Here is a 25,183-nt window from a genome sequence, read left to right on the forward strand (position 1 = left end):
CACAGCCCTTGCTGACCTGGTGTGGGGCTGGCTCGGGGCTGGGGGTCACGGCAGGGAAGGGGCACACTGTGGAGGGTCTGCTCCCACAGGACTTGTCCCTGTGGCCGTGGAGTAGCCAGGCTCTCCGGGAGTCCTCGCACCCTCGTGCTGCATGAGTCTGAGCACAGCCACAAGCGGCTCTTGCTCCAGCACAGCGCGGCGCAGCACCGGGCAAGGCACGGGATGGCTGGGCTTGTGCCTCGGTGCCTGAAACAACTCCTGTGGAGCTGAATAGGAAATGACAGCACTTCTGTAGGTACTGTAGTGTCCTGCAGAAAGTAAATAGGCAATCAGAGCCATGTTACAAAACATCCTGGGACATCCAATAAAACAAATGGAAAATGTATTTCATTTATGCATTTGTAGAGCACGGCTCACCTGGGCTGAGTCACTAGGAAATCCCAACAGACTTTCCCACGTGGAAAGGGCTGTGAGGATTCGGAGCTGCTTTACTTGCTGTTTACACACCGAGCCCAGCACCCCGGAGCCCCACACCCCGCGCCAGGCAGAGTGCGGCCTGCGAGCCCCACCGACCCCGGCCTGCCCGCACAGCCCGGCCAAGCGCCTCGGCACGGTACCGCACTGCCTAAGGACAACTGCTTTGATCCCTAATGATTCTTCTAAAATTAAAGACTTTCGTCAACAGTTTCCGAGCTATTTTTGCTGTACTGCCAGGCTATAAAGAGGGCAAAAGCACCACCCTGTGGCTAGAGGAGAAATACATTTCTGGACGAGGCACAGTTGGACAATCGCGTTTGTTCTTCCGGCAGCTGGTTTCTGAGAACACTGCCCATGGTCCTTGCTAAAAAGTGAGCGTGAGCGTACCTCCCTGGCCCATGGCAGCACCAGATGTGCTGGGAATTCCTGCTGATTCCTCTAGGCTCCTGATCCTGCAATGGAAACGAGGTAAATGCATCGTGTTACTCTATGATGAACTGTATTTTCAGCGTAAGCCCTTAAATCCGGGCTCTGTTGATAGTCCACCAAAGATGTTCTCCCAGGAAGTCCCAGGGCTGGTGCTGATCTCTCAGGCTGGTGCAAACAGGTCTCACACCAGCACCGATGGGCACAGCTGCCTGTCCAGTCATCGGCCTTGCTGACTGCCAAAAAAACTCATTGCAGTGGTTTTGCATCAGTTTCCCTGCATGTGCAGCTATGGAAGATCTCGCTCTGACCACCCTCAGCGGGGAGGACCAGTTTCTCAGTTTACTATCCTTGCTGCACTAAAACAACTTTAAAATATCAGGCCCCTGTTATTTGCTTCTTCCTCTCTATGCAGGGTCAGCAGAGGTGGCCTGGTGTCCCAGCTCCTTGCTACAGGCACCCATGTACACTGGGGATGCGAGATTTTATTTTGGATGTGGCAGAAACAAGATCAGGAGTGCATTTTCAAATAACCTATGGGCTTTTGAAATTGCTTAGGAAACCATTTTGATTGGCAAGTCTAAACAGTACATTACATATTACTGATTACTTTCCCCAGCTAGCAATAGATTACTGATTATTTTTACTTTCTTATGCATCATGCATGCGAATCTCTCAGCAAGACAATGACAGACTGCCTGATGGCGATCATGCCGACTGTCTTTACATGACATATCGTTTCATGGCCATCAAACTACCAAAACATCGTCACTCATTCTCAGGACAGGACTGTCAAGTACAATGACCGCCTGGTTACCCCGGATTTCATGGCAGGATTTTTAGATCGATCCATTCCTGTAGCCACCCTTGTTAAAATATTACAGAAGGAATAGGCATTTCCTGCTATCAGCTCTTTTAACGTTTAGAATATTTTTAAAGTATTAACATATTGCATGAGCAATTGAGGACACATAGCACGCACTGCCTAGTGTCTTCCAGGACAGATGAGCCTTAGCTCAAAGGAGACGCTGCAGCAGTGCTGTGGTGGGGCTGGAGCAAGTTCTGGCAGAGCACCACAGTGTTCTGCTGTACCAGCCCACCCTGTCTGCCCTGCCTGCCCTGCCCGCAGCTCCAGCGGATCGCACAGGGATTCACTGTATCACAGAGGGGGTTCAAAGGTTTCCTACCACCAGGTAGAGGGAAAGGCTGAGGAAAAATCATCCAAAAATAGTCACTTTGTTTTGGTTAACTAACCCTTTTGAACTCCCCAGCACATTCTAGTTTTAATTGCTGCCAATGTCAAGATCAATGCCAAAAACATTTTAATAATTTCCCAAAATATTTGTGGTTTTAAAAAATGCAAAATGACAAATATTCACCTTGCACTAGAGAAGAGATGCTTTGCAAAGAGCAGACACAGCCAGCCTACCTGGTACAAATACAAATGAAGAGCTGCTGATGCCATGCTATAACATAGGCATTATGACCACACACCCTTGTACTGAAGGAAATGCCCCCTTTTTCCTAAAACTCAATGTACAGAAATTTATGGAGCGATTTGTTTTAATGTATTCATTCGGTAGTTTTAGCCAAAAAAAAAAAAAAAACAGTAAAACCTTATATCTCAAATATAGATGAAAGAGTAAAGCTAAGGCTCAGAAGGGAGACTCTTATCTTTGATTTTATGTTGATAAAGATAAGCAACTCTACCGGCTTATTTTACTAACTTGGAGTGACGTGCTGCTACACATATTTAGGGAACAGCTGGGCCTTTCTCTCCCACCTGCAGAAACTTCCAGAAGACTTTACTTCCTAAGTTACTTAAACGATTTTGCAAATTGTACCCAACATCACTCAGAGGACAGGAGAAAGATCAGTCGGTGGAAGCAGAGCCTCCCAAAGCGAAACTTGGCCCTGCGGCTGACCGGGACGTGGGGCAGGCAGGAGACCCGCGGAGGGGCTGCGCCTCCATTTAGTTCAGGTCGCTGCCCATGGAATGAAATACAGGAGCGGCTAGACGAGGCAGGAGTGTGACTGCAGCCAGACAAACGTCTCCTAAACCGTGTTTGAAGACATTTGTCTCAATTCCCGGTGGCTGCATAGGTCAGCCATGTGCCGGTCCCTCAGTATTTGCTATTCACCAACATGTGTGTGCCCGGTCCTGTTCATGCAAATATTAGAGGAGCATTGCCTTTGGTGCTAATGTCCACTTCCACATGCAAACAAAGGTATACATGATTGCACACCTATAATTCATCATATATTAGCCAGCACTTGTGATACCTTTATTAATGGTTTTAGCCCTTCAGGCAGGAGGCAGAGAAAATAATGTATAACTTAGGAGAGCAGTCAAGTACCTCAAATATTAAATAATTATTTTGAACAGGCTTTGAACACCCTACCTTGTGAGCTGAGCACATACAGAAGTATATATTTACAAAAATCTGGATCCCTTCATGCATTAATTAGGATCAGAATAAAAGGTTGAGCTCGCCTGCTAATGTATTCATGGTGGGGCTGTCATCCTTGAAATACAGAGCGAGCAGCACCGTGAAGAAATGGCTGGGCAATGCGCTGTGTGCCCTGGCCTTAGGCTGCCTGCAGCCACGCTGCATCGCAGCAATGTTTTGGGGTAGACCATGCAGATTTTAATATTTGGAAGGAAAGAGGGAGAAAAAGATGTGCCAAGAGGGCAGGGGGCTTCTGGCAGCTGCTGGGGAGAGCGCACAGCACAGGGAAGTGTTGTGGTGGGTGAGATGGAGAGGTGGGAGCGGGGATGTCAGATGAGGAAAGCCTTCATCGCGGTGAAAAGCTGAGGACAGGGCCTTTGCAGCACTGATGGGTGGAGGTAAGAGGTGGCATGGCCCTGGCAGCAGGGCTTGTCAGAAAGTCTTGGCTGGAAGCTTCTCATCAGAGAGCACCCACCTGCCCCATCCTCCAGGAACTGCTGCATGTTGCTAAAATTTGATTTAGAGAAAAAAGGAAAACCAGTCCTAATGAAAATAACATGCTTATGCCAATGTTGTTGCAACATTGCTTCTTTTCTAGATTTCCTCCTTTAATAATCCTGAAAATAATTTCTCTTGTATTCTGCTTCATGAAACACTTCAGAAAAACACCTAAAAGTAATAGTTAAATTAATATATTTTGAAGTTACTCTAAATGTTTGTTTTTTGTTTGTTTGTTTGTTTGTTTCTGGAATTTTCTTGCAAAGCTGGACACACAAGGCAGAATGCCCTGAAAACCGCCCTGCACTGGGAAGGAAAGCACGTGTACCACCAAGCACGGCAATGATGCTTCCACTTCGGTGCAGTGTTTCTGCTGGCCTCCAAACACAAGCTCTCCTTGCTGTAGGAAGGCCAGATGAGGAAGCTGAAGTCCTTCCTTAGAATCGGAATCAGCAAATCTCCCTGCTAGGGCCCTGCCACTGTCGAAGCAGCTGGTGCCTGCACAGTGCTATCTGTCTGGTTTTCTTTGGAGAAAGATGTCAGGGGAGCAAATTGCCTCTGCCTTTGGTGCCTGCCACAGGTCGAGCACCGTTTCTCCATCATTAGAGCTAAGCACCAGCCGTTCCCATCCCTGCTGCTCACATCTCCTCGCCTCCCCAGCCCAGCAGTGCCCAAAGCCGCCGAGCACCAACCTGCCCGGGGGTCCCGCCCCGCCACGGCACCTCCGAGCATCCCCAGCGCTTCGCCGACAACTTGACAAATTTCCTTTAACTATTTTGATGTAATAACGTAATTAGGTAAAAGGGTTCAGCAACCGATTGCGTTTCACTAATTTCAACCATCTGCTTCAACATTTGTTCCTGTGTGTGCCAGATTTCAGAGTGTCTTTGCTCTAATAGTAATTAATGAAACTGTTAATAAGCTACATATATCATATTATGCTGCAATAATTTATCAAAGGATAATGTTATGAGACAAATTATATATAACAATTATAGAAAACGGCTTACATTACTAAATGTTGCACACTGCTAACTAGTTTCTTTACTCTTCTCTTCTTAATGAATTCCCTAATTAATTTAATGCATACTTTATGCATAATTTGAAATTTAAAAACATCTCTGGGTCAGGTTTTAACCATCCTCTTTTACATGCTGTCTGCTTCTACAAGACACATATTAGCAAAACATGACCTCTATGCAAATGACGGAGACCCGCTGCTATTTCCATTCCCAATCCCGGCGCAGGCGCTGGGGCGTGCGGGAGCCCTGGCCGCCCTTGCTGGCATCCCGGCTGCACAGCAGCACACACACCCGTACGTGGCCCAGGAAAGCCACTGTGAAAGTAGGTCACTATTTATACCCAAAAAAAATAAAACTAAATGGCTGTTCTAATCTTTTATTACATAACCAGCTCCGTTTTCGGGAAAGCTGTTCACTGTTATAGTTTGTGCAAACAGACATCTAAAAATAGAGCTTCGCCGGCATCATACATCAAAAATCATCCCGTCCCCAGAATAATGGGGTCAGATTAAAAATCGAGAAATCTTTAAAAATGGAAATGTAAAGTTTAGTTTCTTAATCTTCAGATGTTTAAGCCTCCAACACATAATTTTCCAATATTTGCTAGTTTTCTACGTCTACAGCTTGGCAGCTTTACTGCAGAACAAGACCATAAACTTTCCTTTCAGAGCCAAAGCTTCTATTCTTGTCTGGCTGTAGAACTAACTGTTTTCTGCTGGGATTTCAGGAAAATCACCAGCACCCCAGCATTCCAGATAAATCACAAGCATACTCCAAGTTTAATGTTTCCTATTTTTTTCTTCCTGAATTTCCATATTAAGAGATATAAGATACCCCTGAGCAGGACCCCACTCACCGCAGACATTACAGTGTGGTAAATTGCAGGCTGGACCACTAGCAAAATCCACAGAGAAGGGTGAAACTCCTTTTTGGCACACACAGGAGAGCCAGAGACTTAGCTCAAGTTTTGACACTTCTCTGTGATTTGCCAGCTTACCATAGGACACCTCTGGGTTTAAGTACTGCACATACCTGCTACTTCATTACAGTAACACTACTTACACTTTATTATACGTTATTTAATGAAGGGCTGTGAATTTTGTCTAGGAACAGGCTCTCAGCGATGCAGAGGGCAGATGCTTGTTTCTGTAGCACAAACATTTGCTGACGCACGAATGATCCGCTCTGCTCCTCATTCCAGGGCTAACTTGTTCCACTGCTCGCTATGGAAAACTTCGTGGGTTCCAGTTTCTGGAGGCAGCGATGCTGCGCGGACAGAGAGCAGACGCTGCACCATCCCGATAGGCGCTCGAGGGCTTCGTGCTCTCTGCAGGCTGTGGTGCCTGGAGCCTCTCTGCAGCGCTGCCTGTAAATACAGCCTGTAAACACAGCCCGCGCTTTAATAACTAAAGGAGAGAAGCATTTCCTCCCAGCAGTAACAACTGTTTGGTAAACAGAAGCACGGATGTGTTTGGGAAGGGCCGCATTATGAGCCACAGACTGCAGGACAATTATCACATCAGCCACCAGCGCCCCGTGCCCGCCTGCTCTCGCGGGGCTGCAGCCCCCGAGCTGGGGGAGCCCCTGCCCCATCCCGCGGGGAGCACGGCCAGGTCAGCTCATCCTTCAGCACGTCCCCCGCGTGGATTCCTGCCCCGTTAGTCACTGCCTGGAACCCAGTCCGGCGCCCCTGCCAAAACACGCTCAGCGCCTGGCCAGGGAAAGCAGAAAGCAAAGCAAAACAAGTAGCTCCGCCACGTGGTTCTCCCAGCCCCCGTGCTCCCAGATGTCCAATATCCCACTGAATGAGGTAACAGCCTGCTGCAGCAGGTCCTGCAGCCGAGCCCTTCCTACCCGCCCACCAGCGTGGATTCTCTGATGCCTAGTAGTGTGGGTGAGCATTCACCTTTTCTTTCAGCGGGGCGCTGAGCTGGGGCTGTCTGACCTCCACTTGTGTACCTAAGGTCTTCAAGATATGTACTGCTCTGTCAAATTCAGTTAAGGTTAATCAGCAGATGCAAAAGCTAGCAGGCCTCAGAGGCGATGCACAGACACAGATTTATCAGACATTCTTAATTACAACTAATATCTTATGGAACTCAGTATCTTAATGAACAAACCATTCACAAATAAAGTTTTTGTGGTGAGTTGATTATCATTTGGTAGGCATGATTGTATTTCAGAAGTGAAAACATGATTCGTAACTGGGAACACATACGAAGAGTGTGAGTTAGATGGAAAGAGCCCGAGCGCTCAGGTGGCTTTAACAACCGAGACGCCTGGGGTGAGGGGAGGAGCAGGCAGACCCGTCTCGTGCACAAAATTTAACCTTCAAATGTAGCAAAGGTGATGATAGGATACATACACCAATTTCTCAGTAAGATCCTTAAATGCAAAGTTTTCTTTTCTTCTACTGGCATTCATGCTTATGCACATCTATACTGCTGCTGTCCCCTTCTCTGCACGGAGCAGGGTTTCTTTACACGAAGGTGCTTTTCAGCATGGCTTGCTTAGTGCATGCCCGTGTCCATATCCATGCCAGAAGTGCTTAAGTCATCAAGTAACTAAGATACAGCAGATCCTGCCTTATGGCAAGAGGAAGAGCCTGATGGCTTTCTGAACTATCCATTTGCACTATTTCCTGCTATTTTCAGCCAAAAGGGCCCTTGTATTCTGCACTGTATGCTTACCCACAGGGGTCTAATCTTGCCATTTGTGGACAAAGGAGTTGTCTTCAGCTATGTTTGGTCTCTTATGCTCCAGAGCAGAAAGACAAGCTACCAAGCCAGCCAGCCTTTGGTATGGGATCATTCCTCCCTGGCTGCTCTTTGGACAATATTTTTTTAATATGTTAAGAAAATATTATACGGAGAGCCAGAGCAACTTATTGTGATGTTACCTCACCTTCTGGCACACTTCTGGCAGGAAAAAAATGTTGAGTTTTCATCTTCAAGTTAGCTTGCTTCTGTGCTTTTCAGTCTGACACTTCAGATTATTTTAATGATGGAGTAGCCTTGATTAAATAATTTCTCCCTACAGAAGCAGCTGTCTTGTGTCAAGGAATCTGTTCAAGTATCTGGAACGTTTATATTTGCCAAGGAGGAAAGCCAAGGCGTAGAGCTAACAGTGGGAATGCCTGACCATACCCAACCAGTGACGACTTTGTCGTAACGAACAAACAGAAGCCAACGCTTGGAGAACCATTACAGACCTCCCCTTCCCACGGGTCGGACATTGCAGGGACAAGCCCAGGGGATAGGGAAGCTTCTCCCTTCCCTTCCCTTCCCTTCCCTTCCCTTCCCTTCCCTTCCCTTCCCTTCCCTTCCCTTCCCTTCCCTTCCCTTCCCTTCCCTTCCCTTCCCTTCCCTTCCCTTCCCTTCCCTTCCCTGAGCACCCCGTGGGGTCAGAGGGGACACGCAGCCCCCCAGGGACATCATGCCACAGCAGGACCCCGAGCACTCCTGCCGCTGGGACAGGCAGACAGAAGCAGCAAGGGAAGAAACCAGAATAAAAACAAAGAACTGGTGCCAGCGTGGTGAAGGAAACCACAGTCCGTGGTTTATCTTAAATTTTTACTTCTAAACTGAAGGTATTATTTATCTTGAGTTTAATCTTGACTCAGAGCTATCCTAGTCTCTGACAGCTATTCATTTGTTCCCTTTTAACAATCCCTTTGCAACCTTATCCTTCACTCCCTCTTCCTGAAAGTCCTTAAATGTGTACCATCCGCACAAACAAATCCTGCTGAAATCAGATCTGCCCGGCACGTCTGAGTGAGCTTGCTTTACAAAGAAAAGCCTTGGAAGAACAACAGAATTGCCATTTATTTCAAAAAGGTATGCCTTAGATCTCACAATATAAACACAGGCTGGGCTTTGAAACTACTATTTTTTCTTAAGTATGAATATGAATGAAATTTTTTTCCACTTATTTATTTCTTTCAGTATTCATATATGCACTACAGTGGGTTGGAGACTTAAAAAAATGCTTTAAAAATATGTTGTTTTGTGATTTGGTGCATTGCTTTTAAATTCATTAATACCAGATTTTAAGAGAGCTGCAAAACATCGACTTGAGCTTTTCCCTCTTCCACATCCGTACCCGTATCCTGAGTTTTGGAAGTGGTGCCCATACACCACAAGCGGTGCCCATACACCACAGGTGGTCACAGCTCCTTAAGCTGACCGTGCCTACAGGCTGCACCTGCTGTGACCGCCCAGCATTGTCCCCGCTCGCTGGCTGCCCTGCACGTCTTGATGGATGCACCCCTGCACCCCGACCCCACGCAGAACATCTCCTGAACACCCTGTGCCCACGCAGGCCACCCTGTGTGACCATCTGCAGAACAGCTTCTGCTGACGATCCAGTGGGTTTTGTCCACATGCAGCCTGTGGGCCTGGGCAGCGGGGACCCCAGGGGACACCGCACTCAGCTGTGCCCACAGCCATAACCATGCTGTGCCATAATCCATAGCCACGGCCGTGCAGACCAGCAGAGCTGCCATGGGGGTGTTTATAGAGCTCCGGGAAGCCCTCCATGTCCTCACCCGCTGCCCAGGGCAGGAGCAGGGTAGGTACTTTCCCGAGCCTTTTCTCAGCCCATGCTCAGTAAACACAGCTTCTGTGCCAGCTGCCCGAGCCAGCGCCGTGCAGTTGTGGCTCGCGTGCCCTGGAATTAAGGCGGCATGGGACGAGCATCCACGTGTTCAGCTGAGGCTTAACCTACATGCTGCAGCGCCAACAGCCGCGTAAATCACACACCGGCACTGCTCCGGGACCGTGCCGAGTCCCTGCCAGGCAGAGCCCCGGTTACAGCTGCGTCCCCTCAGGGCTGCCCCGTCCCCCGCCGTGCGCTGGCTGCGGTACCTCAAAGAGACACCTGGCATCCCATTCCTCTTCTTCACCCGCAGGAACGCCGTGAGCTGACCCGGCAGCAGGAGAGCCGCAGCCGCTGCGTGCATCCCCCGCCAGCGGGTCCCCTGCGTGCTGCGGGAGCGCTGCGGGGAGCGGGGCTCGGCGGGGGGCGGCGGGGAGCCGCAGGCCGGGAGGGGAGCTGCGGCTCGGGCAAAGTCCTGCCGAAACGGTTAACAGCCGGCAGGACCCGGGAGGTAAGAACCCGGCAGAAAGTTTGCTGGGTAATGGCCTGAAATAGTTTCCTTATGCGAGGAGGTGTTGAGTTACAGCGCAGCCTTTAGCCTTTGAGGGCTGGGTGGAGAGAGGAGAAAAAAAAAAAAAAAAAAAAAAAAAAGAAAGAAATCTGCCCCGCCACCTTCCTTTCTGTCCGGGCAACGTGTGCAGCAGCCGGGCCGGGGCGCGGGGCGCGCTGCGGGGCCGCTCTCCCTGCCCCGGGCCGGCCGCAGGATGCCACGCAGGCAGCGGCCGGCGGGCGCCCGGGGCTGAGCTCCCCCCGCCGGGCCGGGCCGGGCCGAGCCGGGCCGGGCAGGGCAAGGCAGGGCCGGGCCGGGCCGGGGGCTGCACCGCCCCCCTCCCCTCGGGCGGCCGGGGATCGCGGTGAGGATGCACAAGCTCCGGAAGCTTTTCCGCGGCAGCGGGCGAGCGCTGGCCTTCGTCTTCGTGGCCTCAGTCGTGTGGCTGCTCTTTGACATGGCAGCGCTCCGGCTCTCCTTCGGCGACGCCGCCGGGCAGCGGGCGCTGGCGGCGGCGGGACGGGGGCAGCGGGAGCGGGGCCGGCTCTGGAGGGGCTCCCCGGGGCCGGCGGGCGGTGGGCGGCGGGACCCCGGCCCCCCCCGGGCGGCGGCGCAGCGGGGGCCGGGCGGGGGCAGAGCCGCGGAGAGCGCGACGGCGGCGGCGGCGGAGGGGAGCCCGGCGGGGGGCGCAGCCCGGCGGGCGGCGAGCGGCACGGCGGGGCCCCCCCCGGGCAGCCCGCAGCCCTCCGCTGCTAAGGGCCGGGCGGGGGGCTCCCTCCGGCCGGCTGCGCCCCGACGGTTCGGGTGGTCCCCGGCTGCGGCGGCCGCGCGGAGCGACGTGGCACCGGCGGCGAGCGGCCCCCCGGCATGGGCAGCGAGGACGGCAGCGGGTGCCGTCGCAAGCACGGCCCGGCTGCCCGGGGCACCGCCAGCCACGGCAAGCGCCGGGGGACCGAGGGACAGGGCCCTGAGCCCGGACCTGCCGGCGCCTGAGCCCGCGGAGCCAGCCGGGGCTGGGGCGGCGGTGCCGGAGGGAGCCGCGCACGCCGCACATGGGAGCCTGGCCCCCCCCGGCAGCCCGGCACACCGAGCCTCCCGGGCACCGTGGCACCGCGGAGCCCGAGTGGGAGAGGCAGCAGCGTCCCCTGAAAAATACTTCGTCCTCATCGGCAAGGCGGGGGCAAAACCCAGCAGCAGCGCAGCAGCCCCGAGCCTCGGGTCCGACGCCGTGCCGAACTCCTGGCGGAGCCCCGGAGCACGCGGAGCGCAGGAGCTCGCAGCCACGAGGCTCAGCACCACCCTCGCCGCCAGCACCACCGGCAGCGCCGCAGCACCGCGCTCCCCTGGGGCAGGAGCTGCGGGGCCGGCAGGAGATGCCGGGGGGGCAGCCGAGCAGGGCAGGCAGGGGGTGGCGGGCAGCAGCAGCCGCGCAGCCCGGCCGGGGGGCAGCCCCGGGACACACAGGGTCTTGGCCGTGGATGCAACGCTGGCCCCCAGAGACCCCCAGGCTCCCGGGCAGTTTGGGCATCCTGTGGCAGTCCCTGAGGACAAGCAAGAAGAAGCAAAAAGCAGGTGGAAAGAAGGCAACTTTAACGTCTACCTCAGCGACCTGATCCCCGTAGACCGAGCCGTGGCGGACACCAGGCCTGCCGGGTAAGATGTGCTTCCCTGCGCACAGGCTGCGCCGCGCTGCCGGGGGGCTCGCGGGGAGGGCAGCGGGGACACCGAGGCCTCGGCTGCGGGCGTGCCAGCACTGACAGGGCTCCCTGTCCCCAGGTGAGAGGAGCTCGTCACTAACAGTAAAGCCGGGTAAAATTCCCTGGTGTCCAAACAGGCTGGGGCACATGAGGCAGGCAATGGGGCTCGGGCCTTTTTGTGCCTTAAAATGTTTTATTTGCCTTATTGGGTGTAGCAGCGAGCACTGCTTTGTATCGCTCTCCGTGCGTCTGGTTCCCCAGCCACTTCTGCACACCACCAACGTGCCCAGGCAGCTGAAGCCCTCCCTGCCCGGGAGCACTGGTGCTCTCACTCCTGGAGCTGCCACTACCCCTTCCTATCCCCCCCAGAGCTACCCCACTGGCCTCACCCACCTAAAGGGCACAGAGGGGGCTCCTGGGCAAAGCCACCTGATGAATGCTGAGACAAGGACACGGCAGGTGGCTGCCTGCAGCTGCGGCAGCGCTGGGATGTCCTCAGGATTGCTCCTTTTTCCCACCAGCATCGCTGGCTGCTGCATGGAGATTTTGTGCTGCCCAGCGCCACGTGGGTGTGCGCTGTGTGAGCTCGGGGCCTGTGGGCAGAATTGTGGTTTGGTAAGCAATTGCTTCACAGCCGTCCCCCTGCAATGTGCGGCTGAGTCTGCAAATGTCAGTATTGCACTTTGAAACACAAACCAATGCCCTGCCATAGTCCACATGCAAAAGCAGGGCAAGATGTGGGCAGTACCTTGCCAACAGAAGGGGCAGACGTTCATGGGGCTGCTTTCTAGAGCAGGTGCACCTGAATCGCTGCAGACAAGGTCTAGAAGAGGTGCAAATTCAGGTGAATCCTCCTGCCCCCCCGCATGGGAGCAGTGGCATGGGCTTTGTGCTGTGACACACAGGACAATATATAGGTGTTCCTGTGCCGCTGTCGTTACTCGCATTGTGAGCCGAGGTGAAGTCCTGGAGAGGCAGGAGCAGGGCAGGGAAGGAGCTGCAGCACCTTTCCAGCATGCAGATGCCAGCTATGGGAGCCGGCTGCATACAGAAAAAGAGCTGACGTGGCTCAAAACCAGGCTTGAAAGACGAGCCCTGGCGAGCTGCAGAGCAGAACACCTGCCTGCCTTCCAGGAGCACCCACCCGCCTCCGATGAATCAGGCACCTGCCGGGAAGGGAGGCGCAGCCGCTGGGGTATCCGGGATAACACCTTAGCCAAACAGGGGCTGGTCCCAGCACCCTGGCCCCGGGACCTGTGCTGCCACATGGTGTCAGGCTGCACCCTGCGGATGGTGACGTGGGAAGCACCCGCGGGCACCCCAGCGCTGGCAGGAGCCGTGCAGGCTCTGAGCACGTGGCCTGTTGGCACAGGGAAAGCTGGACGTGAAGGCCAGCTCTCTGCAGTCTGTCTGGATGTAACGCTGACTGCTTGCTGAGCATTACTGACCAGCACTGGGGCTTGCTGAGCGCCGTCTCTCTGCAGCGATGCATGCAGGCAGGGTCCCACGCACTGAGGGGCAAGATGCAAAAGCCACACAGTCTGGGTTAAATGTCCCAGGGCAGCTGTGACGTTTGCAGGCAGAACACTCAATGCAGAGCCTGGTAAAAAAAAGTGCTGCATGCCACTGTACGGTTTAGTGAGTCAGCCCCTGGGTGCCAGCAGGCGCAGTGTGCCAGCTGCTGGGCAGGTGGGGCAGAGCAGGGCTGCGGTGAGGCTGCTGCCAGGCTCGGGAGCAGCAGACCCAACAGAAAGATCGTCCAAAGCAACTTCAGCGACATGAGAGCCTGCACTTCACTGACTTTGAGGATGAAGTTAGCCAAACACAGAGGCTATGGACTGTTTTTCTGTAGAAGCCTCTCTGGGGGTGAAATTCCAACAGAATTTGACTTCTGCTTAATATTAGCAATATATATTAAGCAATATTTATATAGTATTTTTGTATGTGTATTTATGCAATTAGCAAAGAAACAGAGCCCAAACTCATGTAGAACATTGTGAATACCCTTAGCTGTGTATCGACAGTAATGAACCCACTACTCCGCCTAGAAGCCCTGTTTTTTAGGCAAGGAGGGAGAAAAAGGCACTCCTCAGTTTGCCTCAAAGAGCTGCTTCTGCCTGTTGCAGCCACTTGCCTCCACCACGTGCTGCCTTGGCCCCGTCCCGCATCCTGCATGGCTGCCCCTCGGAGGCTGGGCCAGGTGCCGGGGAAGTGCCTTGCAAGGGGTCTGTAATTTGGGGGCTATTTTCACTTACCCACAGCACTCCTGGCTAGCTAACACCTCTGAGGAAGAAGTCACTTCTCTGTACACTCCCACATACATATATATGTATATATATATATTCACACACATATATATATGTGCATATATATATATGGCCCCGTTTGCTGTCCGCTGTGGATAACGGAGTGAACAGGAGCTCTGATTCATCATTGATAAATTAATTTTCTGCATCTGCAGGCAGGCTGGTGCCTGTCCTGCCTGCAGGTCTGCTCTGGAAGGAAGAGAGGAAAACCTGTTATCAGACCTCAGCTTATGGATGAGAGAAAGCAAGTCCCAGTGCGTCATGAATGTTCTGGATAAAGTGGCGCGTTCGGGGGCCTGCAGCTCTTCCTTGAGGCATCCTGGGCGCCTCGAGATGCCCTCGGAGATGGATTGCTGCAGGAGCCCAGCTCCCGGCGGGCAGGCAGCAAAGTGGTGCTTGAATTGCAAATAGCGATGAGAAAAGCTGCTCATCGACCTTTTGTTCAAACACTGCAGACACAGGCCTGACCCAGCCGTTACGTTTTGGGCTGTCACAGAAGAAAATGACAAACTCACAGGCAGGGAAAAGATGTTATCGCTCCCTTGGCCCAGGCTGCGGGCGGTTTGCGGGGACGTGGGTGCTGCTCGGAGCCCCTGGGCAGGGCTGGGGCATGGCTGGTGGCGCTGGGTGTCCCTGGGGAGGTGTGGGTGCTGGGCTGTGAGATGCAGGGTGCTGGGGGAGCGGACCTGCCAATACCAGTACACAACAGACGGATTTTTGGGTGTCTTCCCATCCTGCATGGCAGTTAGGTGCGGAGGTTGGGCCGGGAGACCCTTCCTCACCATCTGCCGGCTCCACAAGTTGCCCGGCCGGGTGGCCCCTCATGGAAATGGCCATTCCCTGCACTCTGAGCATGCTGCTGACTTTTCCCAGACAAGGCAACCTTCTGAAGCCCGGGGTCCCACACCTGCAGGAGCTCAGAGCATCACAGAAGGGCACCCCATGCACAGGGCTCCTTTCCCCGCAGGTGTCCCCAAGAGCAGGGTGCAGAGCTGGGACCGGCCTCGCTCCCCAGCACCCGCCCATTGCTCATGGGGAGGAGATGTTGTCACCTGGGGGTGGGGTGGAAAAGAGAGGTCCCTGCTGGAAAGGAAGGGTGGGTGCATCCCGTCCCCGCAGGGCTGCCCCCTGCTCTCAGCCGGAGGCAGTCAGGGCACAGCAGCAGTGCTGCCGTTGTAGGTGCTCGGAGCAGCGGGTCCATGACGACCTGCCGACCACCACCATCATCATGTGCTTCGTGGACGAGGTGTGGTCCACCCTCCTGCGCTCCGTCCACAGCGTCCTCAGCCGCTCGCCTCCCCACCTGGTCGAGGAGATCATTCTGGTGGACGACTTCAGCACGAAAGGTAGGCGAAGCTGCTTCTGCCTTTATGAAACTAATACAACTTGAGGCTCAAATACAATTTGTTCTCTGTAATTCAATTCTGAGTTATAGGAAGAAATCGCATTTCCTTCTTTCCATGTATTGAAGTGCTTACGCAGCCTGTGTGCTCATGAGGTGTCCTGGCTCGAGGGCACATGCGTTCATAAAGATGTTCTCACCCTTCTCTGCGCAGTTTCCAGATGGGTGCACATGGGTTTCAGTGCTGGTGGCAGGCACACACGTCCAGGGTTGCTCGGACACGGGGTTGGTTGTGATAAAAGCATTCAGGATCTGGCCCTGTCTGCATGCACAGTGACTTCACCTGTGTAGTCACAGACATTTCACATCGTATCAAACCTCTGCGTTGTAATACTTTGGCTCCCTGCTGTCTTCAGCCCTTACAGCTTTTAAAACGATGTAATTTTTCTACTGCTGCTTCTTCAGTAAAGGTGCTGTCTCGACAGCAAGGCTCATGGCAGCACATAAAAACGTTTTCCAAAAGAGCCCCTAATGCAACAAGCCAATAGGTGCGAGAGAAGGAATAAGACTCTGCTTGCTCATTTTTTAAATAATCATTAAACACGTTCATATCATCTCCTCCAAAGTGTCTGCAGTTTTCCTCTTCACTTTCCTCCTGGCTTCCCCTTGTGTCTGCTCGTGAGCCAGTGAAGCAGCAGAAACCTCGCTAGCACGAGTGGGTTATGGGGAGCCGTACTCTGCGCTGCTGTCACCTAATGGCAGCAGCAGCGACCCCCTGCAAATGCTTTGCCCGTGGAGTCTTTCAAAGCCTGTGGCTGGCAAACAGCTGCGCCCTGTGCAGCCTCATTCTCTCCTTCTCCACAGAGTACCTCAAGGAGAAGCTCGACGCATACATGTCACGGTTCCCAAAAGTGAAGATCCTGCATCTCAAAGAGAGGCACGGTCTGATACGGGCCAGGCTGGCGGGAGCGCAGGTTGCCAAAGGTAAGGAGAAGCCCGGCCACATGCCTGCACAAGCTCCCCTTGGCTGCCCTCGCTGAGCTCACGTGTTGGGCAGCTGAACACGGTGCTGAGCAGAACTGCTCTGCAGACACCGTGCTGAGCAGACACCGTGCTACAGCCCTGCCCAAGCAGCTCCAGGCTGCAGAGCTGAGGGGCTGGTGGCTCACAGGTGGCTGGGAGGAGGGCATCTTGGTGTGCCAAACCCGGCTGTCTGGCACCTGAAGGTGTCAGCAAGCATCCGTCCGGATCTCCAGCTCCCCCCGCTGTAGCTCTGCTTCCCGGAGAAATTTTGGGAAGTGCTGGGGTGTGGGGCTGTGGCACCGTCAGCCTGTGGGGTGCCCGGGGTGTGAGAGCCTGATGGTGCCCATGGCTTCTGCCCACAGGCGATGTCCTGACGTTCCTGGACTCGCACGTGGAGTGCAATGTGGGGTGGCTGGAGCCACTGCTGGAGAGGGTCCGCCTGAGCCGCGCCAAGGTGGCCTGCCCCGTTATCGAGGTCATCAGCGACAAGGACATGAGGTAACACTTCACAGCACTGGGAAACCCAGAGATTCCAACCCATTGCCCTGAGAAAACCTCTTACCCTGGCCATAAAAATGTTAATTTTAAAAAGACATACTTACAAACCTTGTAATCAGCCTTCCACAGTCTCTCACAGGGGATATGCAATATAGGTGACTTCCACACAATCAAATTAACATTAGCAGCAGCCATGGCCACTTCATTTACTGCACACACCTTTTCACTTTTTCATGAATTGAAGCAGGATTCCTGATGAAATTTGTTAGAATCTTGTTTTAATTACGTGCAGATATTCCTCTTTGCTCATTAAGTGTGACATTTCAATCAGGAATGTGACTCAGAATTAGTCATCTCCATCTCTTCTGTGTTTAGCTACATGACCGTGGATAACTTTCAACGTGGGATTTTTACTTGGCCGATGAATTTTGGATGGAGGCAGATTCCACAAGAGGTCATTGAGAAAAACAAAATCAAGGAAACTGATATAATAAGGTAAAGAAAGTGAATCTGAGAGGTTTGTGAACCAGTCCGTTCTGCGGTCACTGATTTAGCTACAGAGGCTCCTTCCAGGCCGAGCGTTTTGCTGGTAAGGACGATGGATGCGGTGGCCCAGCACAGATCACCTCGCCTCACCAAAGCCCACCAAGTATTTCCTGCTCCTGCAGCCCCGTGGGTGCATCGTGGTGCTGCCAGGACGTACCTTTGTGTGCCGTGCCACCCTGTTTCCCTCCCATCCCCACTCCAAAACACCATCTTTTAATCTCGCATTTGTCAGTGGGCACTGAGGGGACAAATCCTATGGTCCATGCTGTAAGTGCAAATTTGGGCACCATCCCTGAGCATTCAGTAACTGACATTTTCGTGATGATTCCTGTGTAGAAGCAAGGTGAAAGGGACGGGTATTTTGTGACCGACTGATGTGCCACCTTGCTCGTCTGTTCCCAGGTGCCCGGTGATGGCGGGTGGCCTGTTTTCCATCGACAAGAAGTATTTCTTTGAGCTGGGAACGTATGACTCAGGACTGGATGTTTGGGGAGGTGAAAATATGGAGATTTCATTCAAGGTACGTTGCTCTCGGCAGCCTGTCCTGTATCTCAGAATCACAGAGTCACAGAACGTTAGGGACTGGGAGGGACCCTGAGAGATCACCTAGTGCAGCCCCCCTGCCGGAGCGGGAACAGCGAGGTCAGGTCACACAGGAAGGGTTTTGAATGTCTCCAGAGAAGGAGACTCCACAGCCCTCCTGGGCAGGCTGTTCCAGTGCTCTGTCACCCTTACCCTGAAAAAGTTTTGTCTCATATTAAGTGGAACCTGCTATGTTCCACCATGCACCCACTTCCCTTTGTCCTGTCATGGGTGTCACTGAGAAGAGCCTGGCTCCATCTTCTGACACTCGTCCTTTAAATATTTATAAATATGAACGTCACCCCTCAGTCTCCTCTTCTCCAAGCTGCCATATGCCTGGTTTGGGTGCTCGGGGGGCCCTGTCCCTCCTGGCAGGGCACAGCCCAGCGAGCCCCCTGCTGCCCCCCTTGCTGCTTCTCTCCTGGCGTGCACAAAGCCAGAGCACAACCCTGGCCCGTGTTTCTCTCAAAGCAACCTCTGCTCCTCAGGTCTGGATGTGCGGAGGAGAGATTGAGATTATTCCGTGCTCCAGAGTTGGGCATATTTTCAGGAATGACAACCCTTACTCCTTCCCGAAAGATCGGATAAGAACGGTGGAGAGGAACTTGGCCCGTGTCGCAGAGGTCTGGCTGGACGAGTACAAGGAGCTGTTCTACGGCCACGCGTACCACCTGGTCCTGAGACGCCTGGACGTGGGCGACCTGACCCAGCAAATCGCGCTGCGAAAGAAGCTTCAGTGCCGAAATTTCAGGTGGTACCTGGAGAACGTCTACCCCGACCTGGAGGCTCCCCTGGTGAAAGCCAGCGGGCTGGTACGTACCCAAACCGCTTGCTGTTCCTCATGTCAAAGTGCTTGCAGCTAGAGCTGCGGCAGCATCCCGGTACGCCCATCTCTGTACGCCTGGCATGTGGTAGCACTTTTGAGTACCCAGCCTGTCACGGTGGTTAAACATCTGGTTTATAAGACAAATTGCAGTGATGCCAGGATTCAAAACCGAAGGGCTTGCTGCCTTCCCTGCCCACCCCATGTCTCTGAGTGCAGCCGCAGGAAAGGCTCTTGCAGAGAGGAGGTGGCCAGGACCTGGTGACCACGGGGCTGGCACGGCTGAGGCACTGAGAACAAGCACTGCCTGTCCCCTGCCTCCCTGCCAAGGCACACAGCCTCAAACCTCTCTGCAGGCCGCTCTGGGAGCCGGGGAAAGCACAGCAGCCCTTTGGCTACGCTTCAAGGTTGTCTGCAGGCCAAGGGCGTAACGTGCAGGCTCCCACTCACGGGCATCCCTCACAGCCCAGCCAGGCTGCCTGCTGGACGAGGCTGTGCTGCAGTGTGCCATGAAGGCGTGGGGCGGTGGCTCTGCAAGCACAGCGTGAGCTCTCACTGCTCATGGAAAAGGCGTAGGAACCCCCTGGGGTCGGGCACGTCAGCGGGTTATGAGCAGCTCATCCCTTCAGAGGCCTCTGTCCATCCCAGCGTGCCCCCAGCTTCGGTTGGTGCCTCCCGCAGCAGGACACGTGCTGAGCACTGCCTGCGGGTACCTGGCCCCAGGCTGTGTCCCATTGTTTTCTCTTAGGAAACACCATCTGGGTTAAAACAAAGGTTTCAGTGAAACACCAGCTTAGGTGACTTTTTTAAAAAAAGGATTAGCAGTGATAATCTTGAGAACATCAAAAAAATTGAATTTTTGGAAAACATCAACTTTTTCAGCTCTTTCACTCAGAGCAATAAAACCTTATGTCAAATCAGTGCAATGCAGTTAGACCGTGCATAGAGACCTTTGTTTCAACAGAAGCAAAACCTCCACTTTTCAGTTCTGTGTTCACGAAAATGTTCACAACGGTGCCTTGCTTTGTCCTGATTCAGGCCACCTGAATGGTTCTTTTATCTTCATTCTCAAAATTTAATAGGGCAGAAAATCTGTTTTTCAGCTAGCTCTGCAAATTCCAGCTGTGCTGAACTCTAACCAAATTTATTTGAGAACTTTTTTTCTGAATAGCCTACTTACCCACTGGGATTAATTCAGAAATTCTTCAGCAGTCTACATTTGCAAGGAATCAAAGACAGGACTGGCCTAACCACAGCTGCGTTCCCCCGTGGGTGACGGTGCCAGGGCAGGCAGCCTAGGTGACAAACAGGCAGGTGGGGCAGTGAGCGTGTCAGGTGCTGCACTAAATGCAGAAATCCCTCTGCTTTCTGCCAGGGGAAGAGGGAAGGCAGGTCCCGGGGGTGGCAGCAGTGGGAGGGTGGCGGTGGGGGATGGTGTCCCCAGGGGGGGCGCGCTCCTTCCTGGGGTGGTGGCAGGACAGGAGTCGTGGTGGGCAGCTGGTGCTCAGGGATCTGCAGAACGGGAACACCGGCTGTGTCCAAAGGAAACCCAGGGAAAAGCCTGTCTCATCCAGCTGTGGATGCTCCCAGAAAGGGATGGTGTCGGGCTTCTCATGCTAGAAAAACGTGTAACAGGGCACGTGTGCACTTACACACCCCACCAAGGACTGGCACCATGCCTCTGCTTCGCTCCGTTGACAGTATTAATCAGTGTCTGCATTGTAACAGCCTCTCCTCTTTCTTCACAATTTGTGTCTAAATTTGCATTTGGTTATTTTCTAGCTTGTTAACATAGCCACAGCAAGATGCATCACTCTGGAAAACACCACTCTAGCTTTTCAGACGTGTGATGTTAACAACGAGGTAAGGATAACCCCGTACTGAGCACTCAGTAGCACCTCCCCACACTGACCTTGCCTTGCCTGCAGGGCTGGTGCCGACCCTGCCGTCCTTCCTGCCCCAGACACACCAAGTGGAGGGGCAGGAATTGCCTCTGCTTGCAGGGGCTGTAGCCAGGCACAAGCGCCCTGCCGCCGAACTAGCAGGAGGGTCAGATAGATCCATGAGCCTGCACGTGAGCATGGGGACAGACGCTTACATCCAAACCTGTGCTGTGTGCTGCTGCAGCACCAGCTGCGCCCCGCTGAGCACTCACCCCGGTGCACCGAGGGTAGCAGGCACTGCCGAGGGGCACACATGTGCTGGGTTGGGGCTGCTGTGGCACGAGCTCTCTCCTGAGCTCTGCCGGTCCCTGAGGGGCCCTCTCCCAGGGCACAGTTCTCATGGCGGGTGCTGAGAGCATGGAACGGGTGGGTTGTGACAGGGCAGCGCGGGGCGCGGGCTGACAGCTCCCTGCCATCCCTCCCACAGGACCAGAAATTCAACTACACGTGGCTGCGGCTGCTCCGGCACGGAGACCTGTGCATCGCCCCGGCAGGCACCACGGGAACACTGGAGCTGCGGCCATGCACGGGCTGGGAGAGCAGCCTGGCCTGGCAGCACAGCAGCCTGGCGGCAGCCCGGCCAGAGCTGGTAAGTGGCCTTGGCAGTGGCGGTCCCATCACGTGTATGTGCAAAGGCACGAGCCCACCGTGAGGCCCAGAGCCTGTGGGCTCGCTGGTGTCCCCAAAGCTTTCACCCAGAGGTGAAGGTAGCCTCTTCGGTCCCCTGCCCCCACGGCCTTTCACCGCCTGGCTGTAAAGCTGCGCTCTGCTGTAGGTTTTGCCACTCAACACAACCTGCAGCCAGATCCTATTGCACAGCCCGGCCAGAGGGCGAGATGGAAACTTGCAATGCCGAGGCATTCGCTCCAGCAGGGGTTTGCCATTTGTGGCACAATAGCAGAAAGTCCTGGTTTTACATAGAGGAGATCAATAGCACTTACATGGATATTACTTGGTATCGATCAGCATTCAGTTCACAGTGTTGTTTTTCTAACAGAAAACATTTATGAAAAGGAAGAAAATGGGTACTTACATTTATTACCTGCACTGCAAAAAGACAGAAAGTCATGGCTGTATCTGTGTCAGCCTTCTGTAAGTGGCGTTCTCCCTAAAAAGCTATAAAATGGCATACTTTACAACACTTAATTTAGGAAAGAAAAAGAGTGGTTGTTAAGTAGCACACTCGTTCTGTAGGCAAGATCCCATTCCTCTTCAGTCTAAAAAGATAATTCTTTTGAAGCCAAAACACTGCAGCATCAAGGCTGACAAAAGCCACGATATTTTGTGAAAAGTACAAGAAAATTGTCCTCCACTTAGGAGTCCAGACAGCAGTACAGGTACACAGTCAGTCATTGTCACCTGTTCCAGACTGAGCTCGCGTTAGTCACGTCTGAAGGTCCCGGCCAGCATGGGGAAAGCCGTGGTGCCCCCCAAAGCCTGGCTGCTCCGGAGGGGTTGGTGCGGGCAGCCCCAGACACCCAGTGCTGCTGCCCTGCCTGGGCTGGTGGGCAAGGCACAGCTGGAAATAGGAGCCAAGGTAATGTGCCAGGCTCTGATGTGCCGCAGTTTTACCATCTCCACACGGTCACTTAACTCAGCTCAAGTTGGGGAGCTGGCTGACCGCTGTGCTGGTGTTCACGGGGCAGTCCCTGTGTGAGCAAAGTGGCGGGGCAGTGTCACAACAATTTACTGGTCCTTTCAGGAATATTCCATCTAGGTATTAACCGAATGATCGTAAGAACCATTGCAATGCTAGGCAGTGAAATGGAGCATCCCTTACCTTCAGCAGCACTCATCATATTGCCTTGCTGGCCACATGGGTTAAGTAGATAAAGATGAGCAGATGTGAAAACCAAAAGGACTGATATCACTCAAACTCTTCATTCCTTCCTAATCCAATTTACTACCCCAGCATTTGAAGTTCACTGCTGAATTACCTAGCGTCCTTTTCATTGCAGTAAATGTGCTTTGAGTTCATTAGCAGAGAAACTCCAAAACACAAAAATCCGTCTCCTGACATACGTTTCCCTATATTGCAAATACCATCTGGAGTGATTTCCTTTGCATGGTAATTGCCACTCGGACGGGGAGAGAACTAATCTTCAATTTCCAGGGAGCTAAAAGCCACGAGGCACAGAAGGTATGGTGTAATCCTAGCTCAGCAACAGGTTTAAGTATTGGATCCCACCCAAAATTCCTTTGAGTCAGCAAAGAGACCTCGTGTTAGGGAAATGCAGGAGAAAGAAGAAAAAAGGCATATCATAAAGAATCAAGCTCTCGGTAGAAAAGCAGAGCAACGTGCTTTGTTGGGCTTCAAACAGCATTTGCTGCGTGAGCCCAAGGACCTCCCGCCCCTCTCCCCTGCAGGCAGACCACCTCGTTTCAGAGCACCTCCAGCCACCCGCCTGTCTGGAAGTGGATCCGTCTCTCCAGGCCCTGAGGGTGAGCGCCTGCAACTCCGCAAATCCTTATCAGAAGTGGCAGTTTGGCAATTACTATGCAGACTGAAGGGAACACAATCGAACCAGAAGCAGCGTGCTTTCATCTTGTGAATTCAGCAATGGCATCTGCGGGACTTGTGACAGCAATTACAGAACTGGAAGTTCATTTCCAAATGGTAATTGAAATCCGTAATTTAAACCGGCATATTGAGAGATCAAAATACCAAGAGTAGCACATCTGGTTTAACGACGTTTGAAATGTGGGTTTCCTTCAACTGTGAGACACTTTGGCAAAAACTCAAATAATTTTTCTGTGTTATTAAATGGAAACATTTTCTGAAGCCCCCCCCCCCTCCTACTCTAAGCACACATTCAGTAGTTACCTCCAGACAACAATATAAGCTAACAGAAATAATTCCAGGGCTCTCTAGTCTGTAAACAGTAAATTGGGCCATTTGTTTTTCAACAGCCTGGGGAAATGGAAGCTTATTGAGCAATGCATTACAAAAATCCATCCGACGTGCCCATGCTGGGCCTGGTGGCAGGATCCTGCCCAGCACGACCTGTTGCTCTGACAGTTAAGCATCAGAGTTGGCTTAGGAATTGATTGTGCATCGAAAAAGCCTGTTCTTGATAACAGGAGGCAAGTGTGGGTCGATAGCCAGCTGGGGCAGTGCCCCCCGCCTGCAACCCTGCGTGGTGAGGGTGTAGGCGGCCCCGTGAGACCTGGGGCAGGCAGCAGCCCCCAGCAGGACGCTTTGTAACCCACTCCACTTTGTAACCCGGCTGTGATCGGGATGGACAGGCACCCACGGCAGCCCGTGGGCACTTCTCCTGGCACACAGGTGGCTGTGAGGGTACGGAGGCCTCGCACAGGGAGTGTGGCACCGGGGAGATTGCCCCTCATCAGCCCTCGTGCAGCTGGGCCAGGCTATCAGGCCCCGCACACCACGAGTCCCTCCGAACTTGGTGTCACAGGCAGCTTTTGTTCTTACTGTGAAACTTGCATCTCCAAAAGCTGACCCCGGTTTTTGAAAGTCTGGATTAGAGAGGAGAGCAAATTCAGATGTGACAAGTCATGAGCCCTGAGATAGGTGACGCTGCAGCGCCACAGAAAGGACATGGCCAGCCCCGTGTCACACAGCTCCCAGGGGCTCGCAACGAGGAGCTGCCACCCGCACTCGGCGGTGTCACCAACAGGAAGGTGGTGCTGCGTCCCCGGGTACCAAACAGGCTTCTCCAAAGACGGGCCTTCTGCTTTGCACCTCGGGATCTGCAGGACTGAGCACTGCCCTGGCTCTGACGCCGCTGCTCACGATGGCCAAGCCTTCGCCATGCAGCATTTGCAGGCTGATACAAAGCAACTCACATCTCTCCTTTGATTTTTCAAGTGGCACCAGCATAATGTTACCTCTCACGTCAAGGATCAATGCTGACAGCACTTGACAGGCTGCGTCTGCCAAAATATTGACTGGCCTAACAGATTTTCACGATTGGCTCCTGTTCCAAATGTCTTCCTGATTTTATCTCCCTCCTTTGGTGCTGCTCGCCTGCAGTCACTATCAGAAAAATTACACAGATGTTGTTTGTGCAGTCATGTTTTATCAGGAGCATGAATTTCATTAAATGCTGTTTGCTGACATTCAATCATTTGTCACTGAATAGGCAGCGAGTGTTCTCATGTCATGGTCACATCACATCTCCAGGCTTGTCACTTGCACTTTTATCCCCTGTTGTGTAAATGCTCACTTCCATGCTGGTATCTTTTACTTACAGACCTGAGCATGCCTTCAGGGATCGCTGGCCATGAACTTGGCTGCGCTGTTACACAACACCCAGAAACACCCAGATCTCCCCATCAGCCGGGTTTGCAGGAAGGAGAGCATTTTTCTGGCACGCTCACAGGCGCATGGGGCACGTTCCTGCCCATCCCCTAACCTAGCACTGTGAAAATGGGGAGGAA

General features: G+C 53.3%; 1 protein-coding gene and 1 long non-coding RNA gene across 3 annotated transcripts; both read left to right on the forward strand.

Moving 5' to 3' along the window:
• The first annotated feature begins 747 nt into the window (after positions 1-747).
• LOC311438991 lies at positions 748-7,028 on the forward strand. The gene is made up of 2 exons (XR_014694489.1): positions 748-945; positions 6,075-7,028. It is a non-coding gene; the product is annotated as an uncharacterized lncRNA (long non-coding RNA).
• A 1,335-nt stretch (positions 7,029-8,363) lies between these two features.
• Positions 8,364-24,867, forward strand: GALNT5 (polypeptide N-acetylgalactosaminyltransferase 5). Of its 2 annotated transcripts, XM_084523608.1 has the most exons (11): positions 8,364-9,442; positions 9,783-11,672; positions 15,202-15,368; positions 16,229-16,348; positions 16,750-16,885; positions 17,261-17,380; positions 17,834-17,951; positions 18,502-18,825; positions 20,619-20,699; positions 21,207-21,368; positions 23,147-24,867. In XM_084523608.1, exons 2-11 carry the CDS (start codon positions 10,390-10,392, stop codon positions 23,285-23,287), a joined length of 2,652 nt encoding a protein of 883 aa, XP_084379734.1. In that variant the 5' UTR covers positions 8,364-9,442; positions 9,783-10,389; the 3' UTR covers positions 23,288-24,867. The 2 variants fall into 2 exon arrangements, with proteins under 2 accessions (XP_084379734.1, XP_084379733.1); XM_084523607.1 differs by having other exon boundaries at positions 8,364-11,672.
• Positions 24,868-25,183: the final 316 nt, after the last annotated feature.

This window comes from Aythya ferina (assembly GCF_964211825.1).
Source record: "Aythya ferina genome assembly, chromosome: 6".
Lineage (NCBI taxonomy): Eukaryota > Metazoa > Chordata > Aves > Anseriformes > Anatidae > Aythya > Aythya ferina.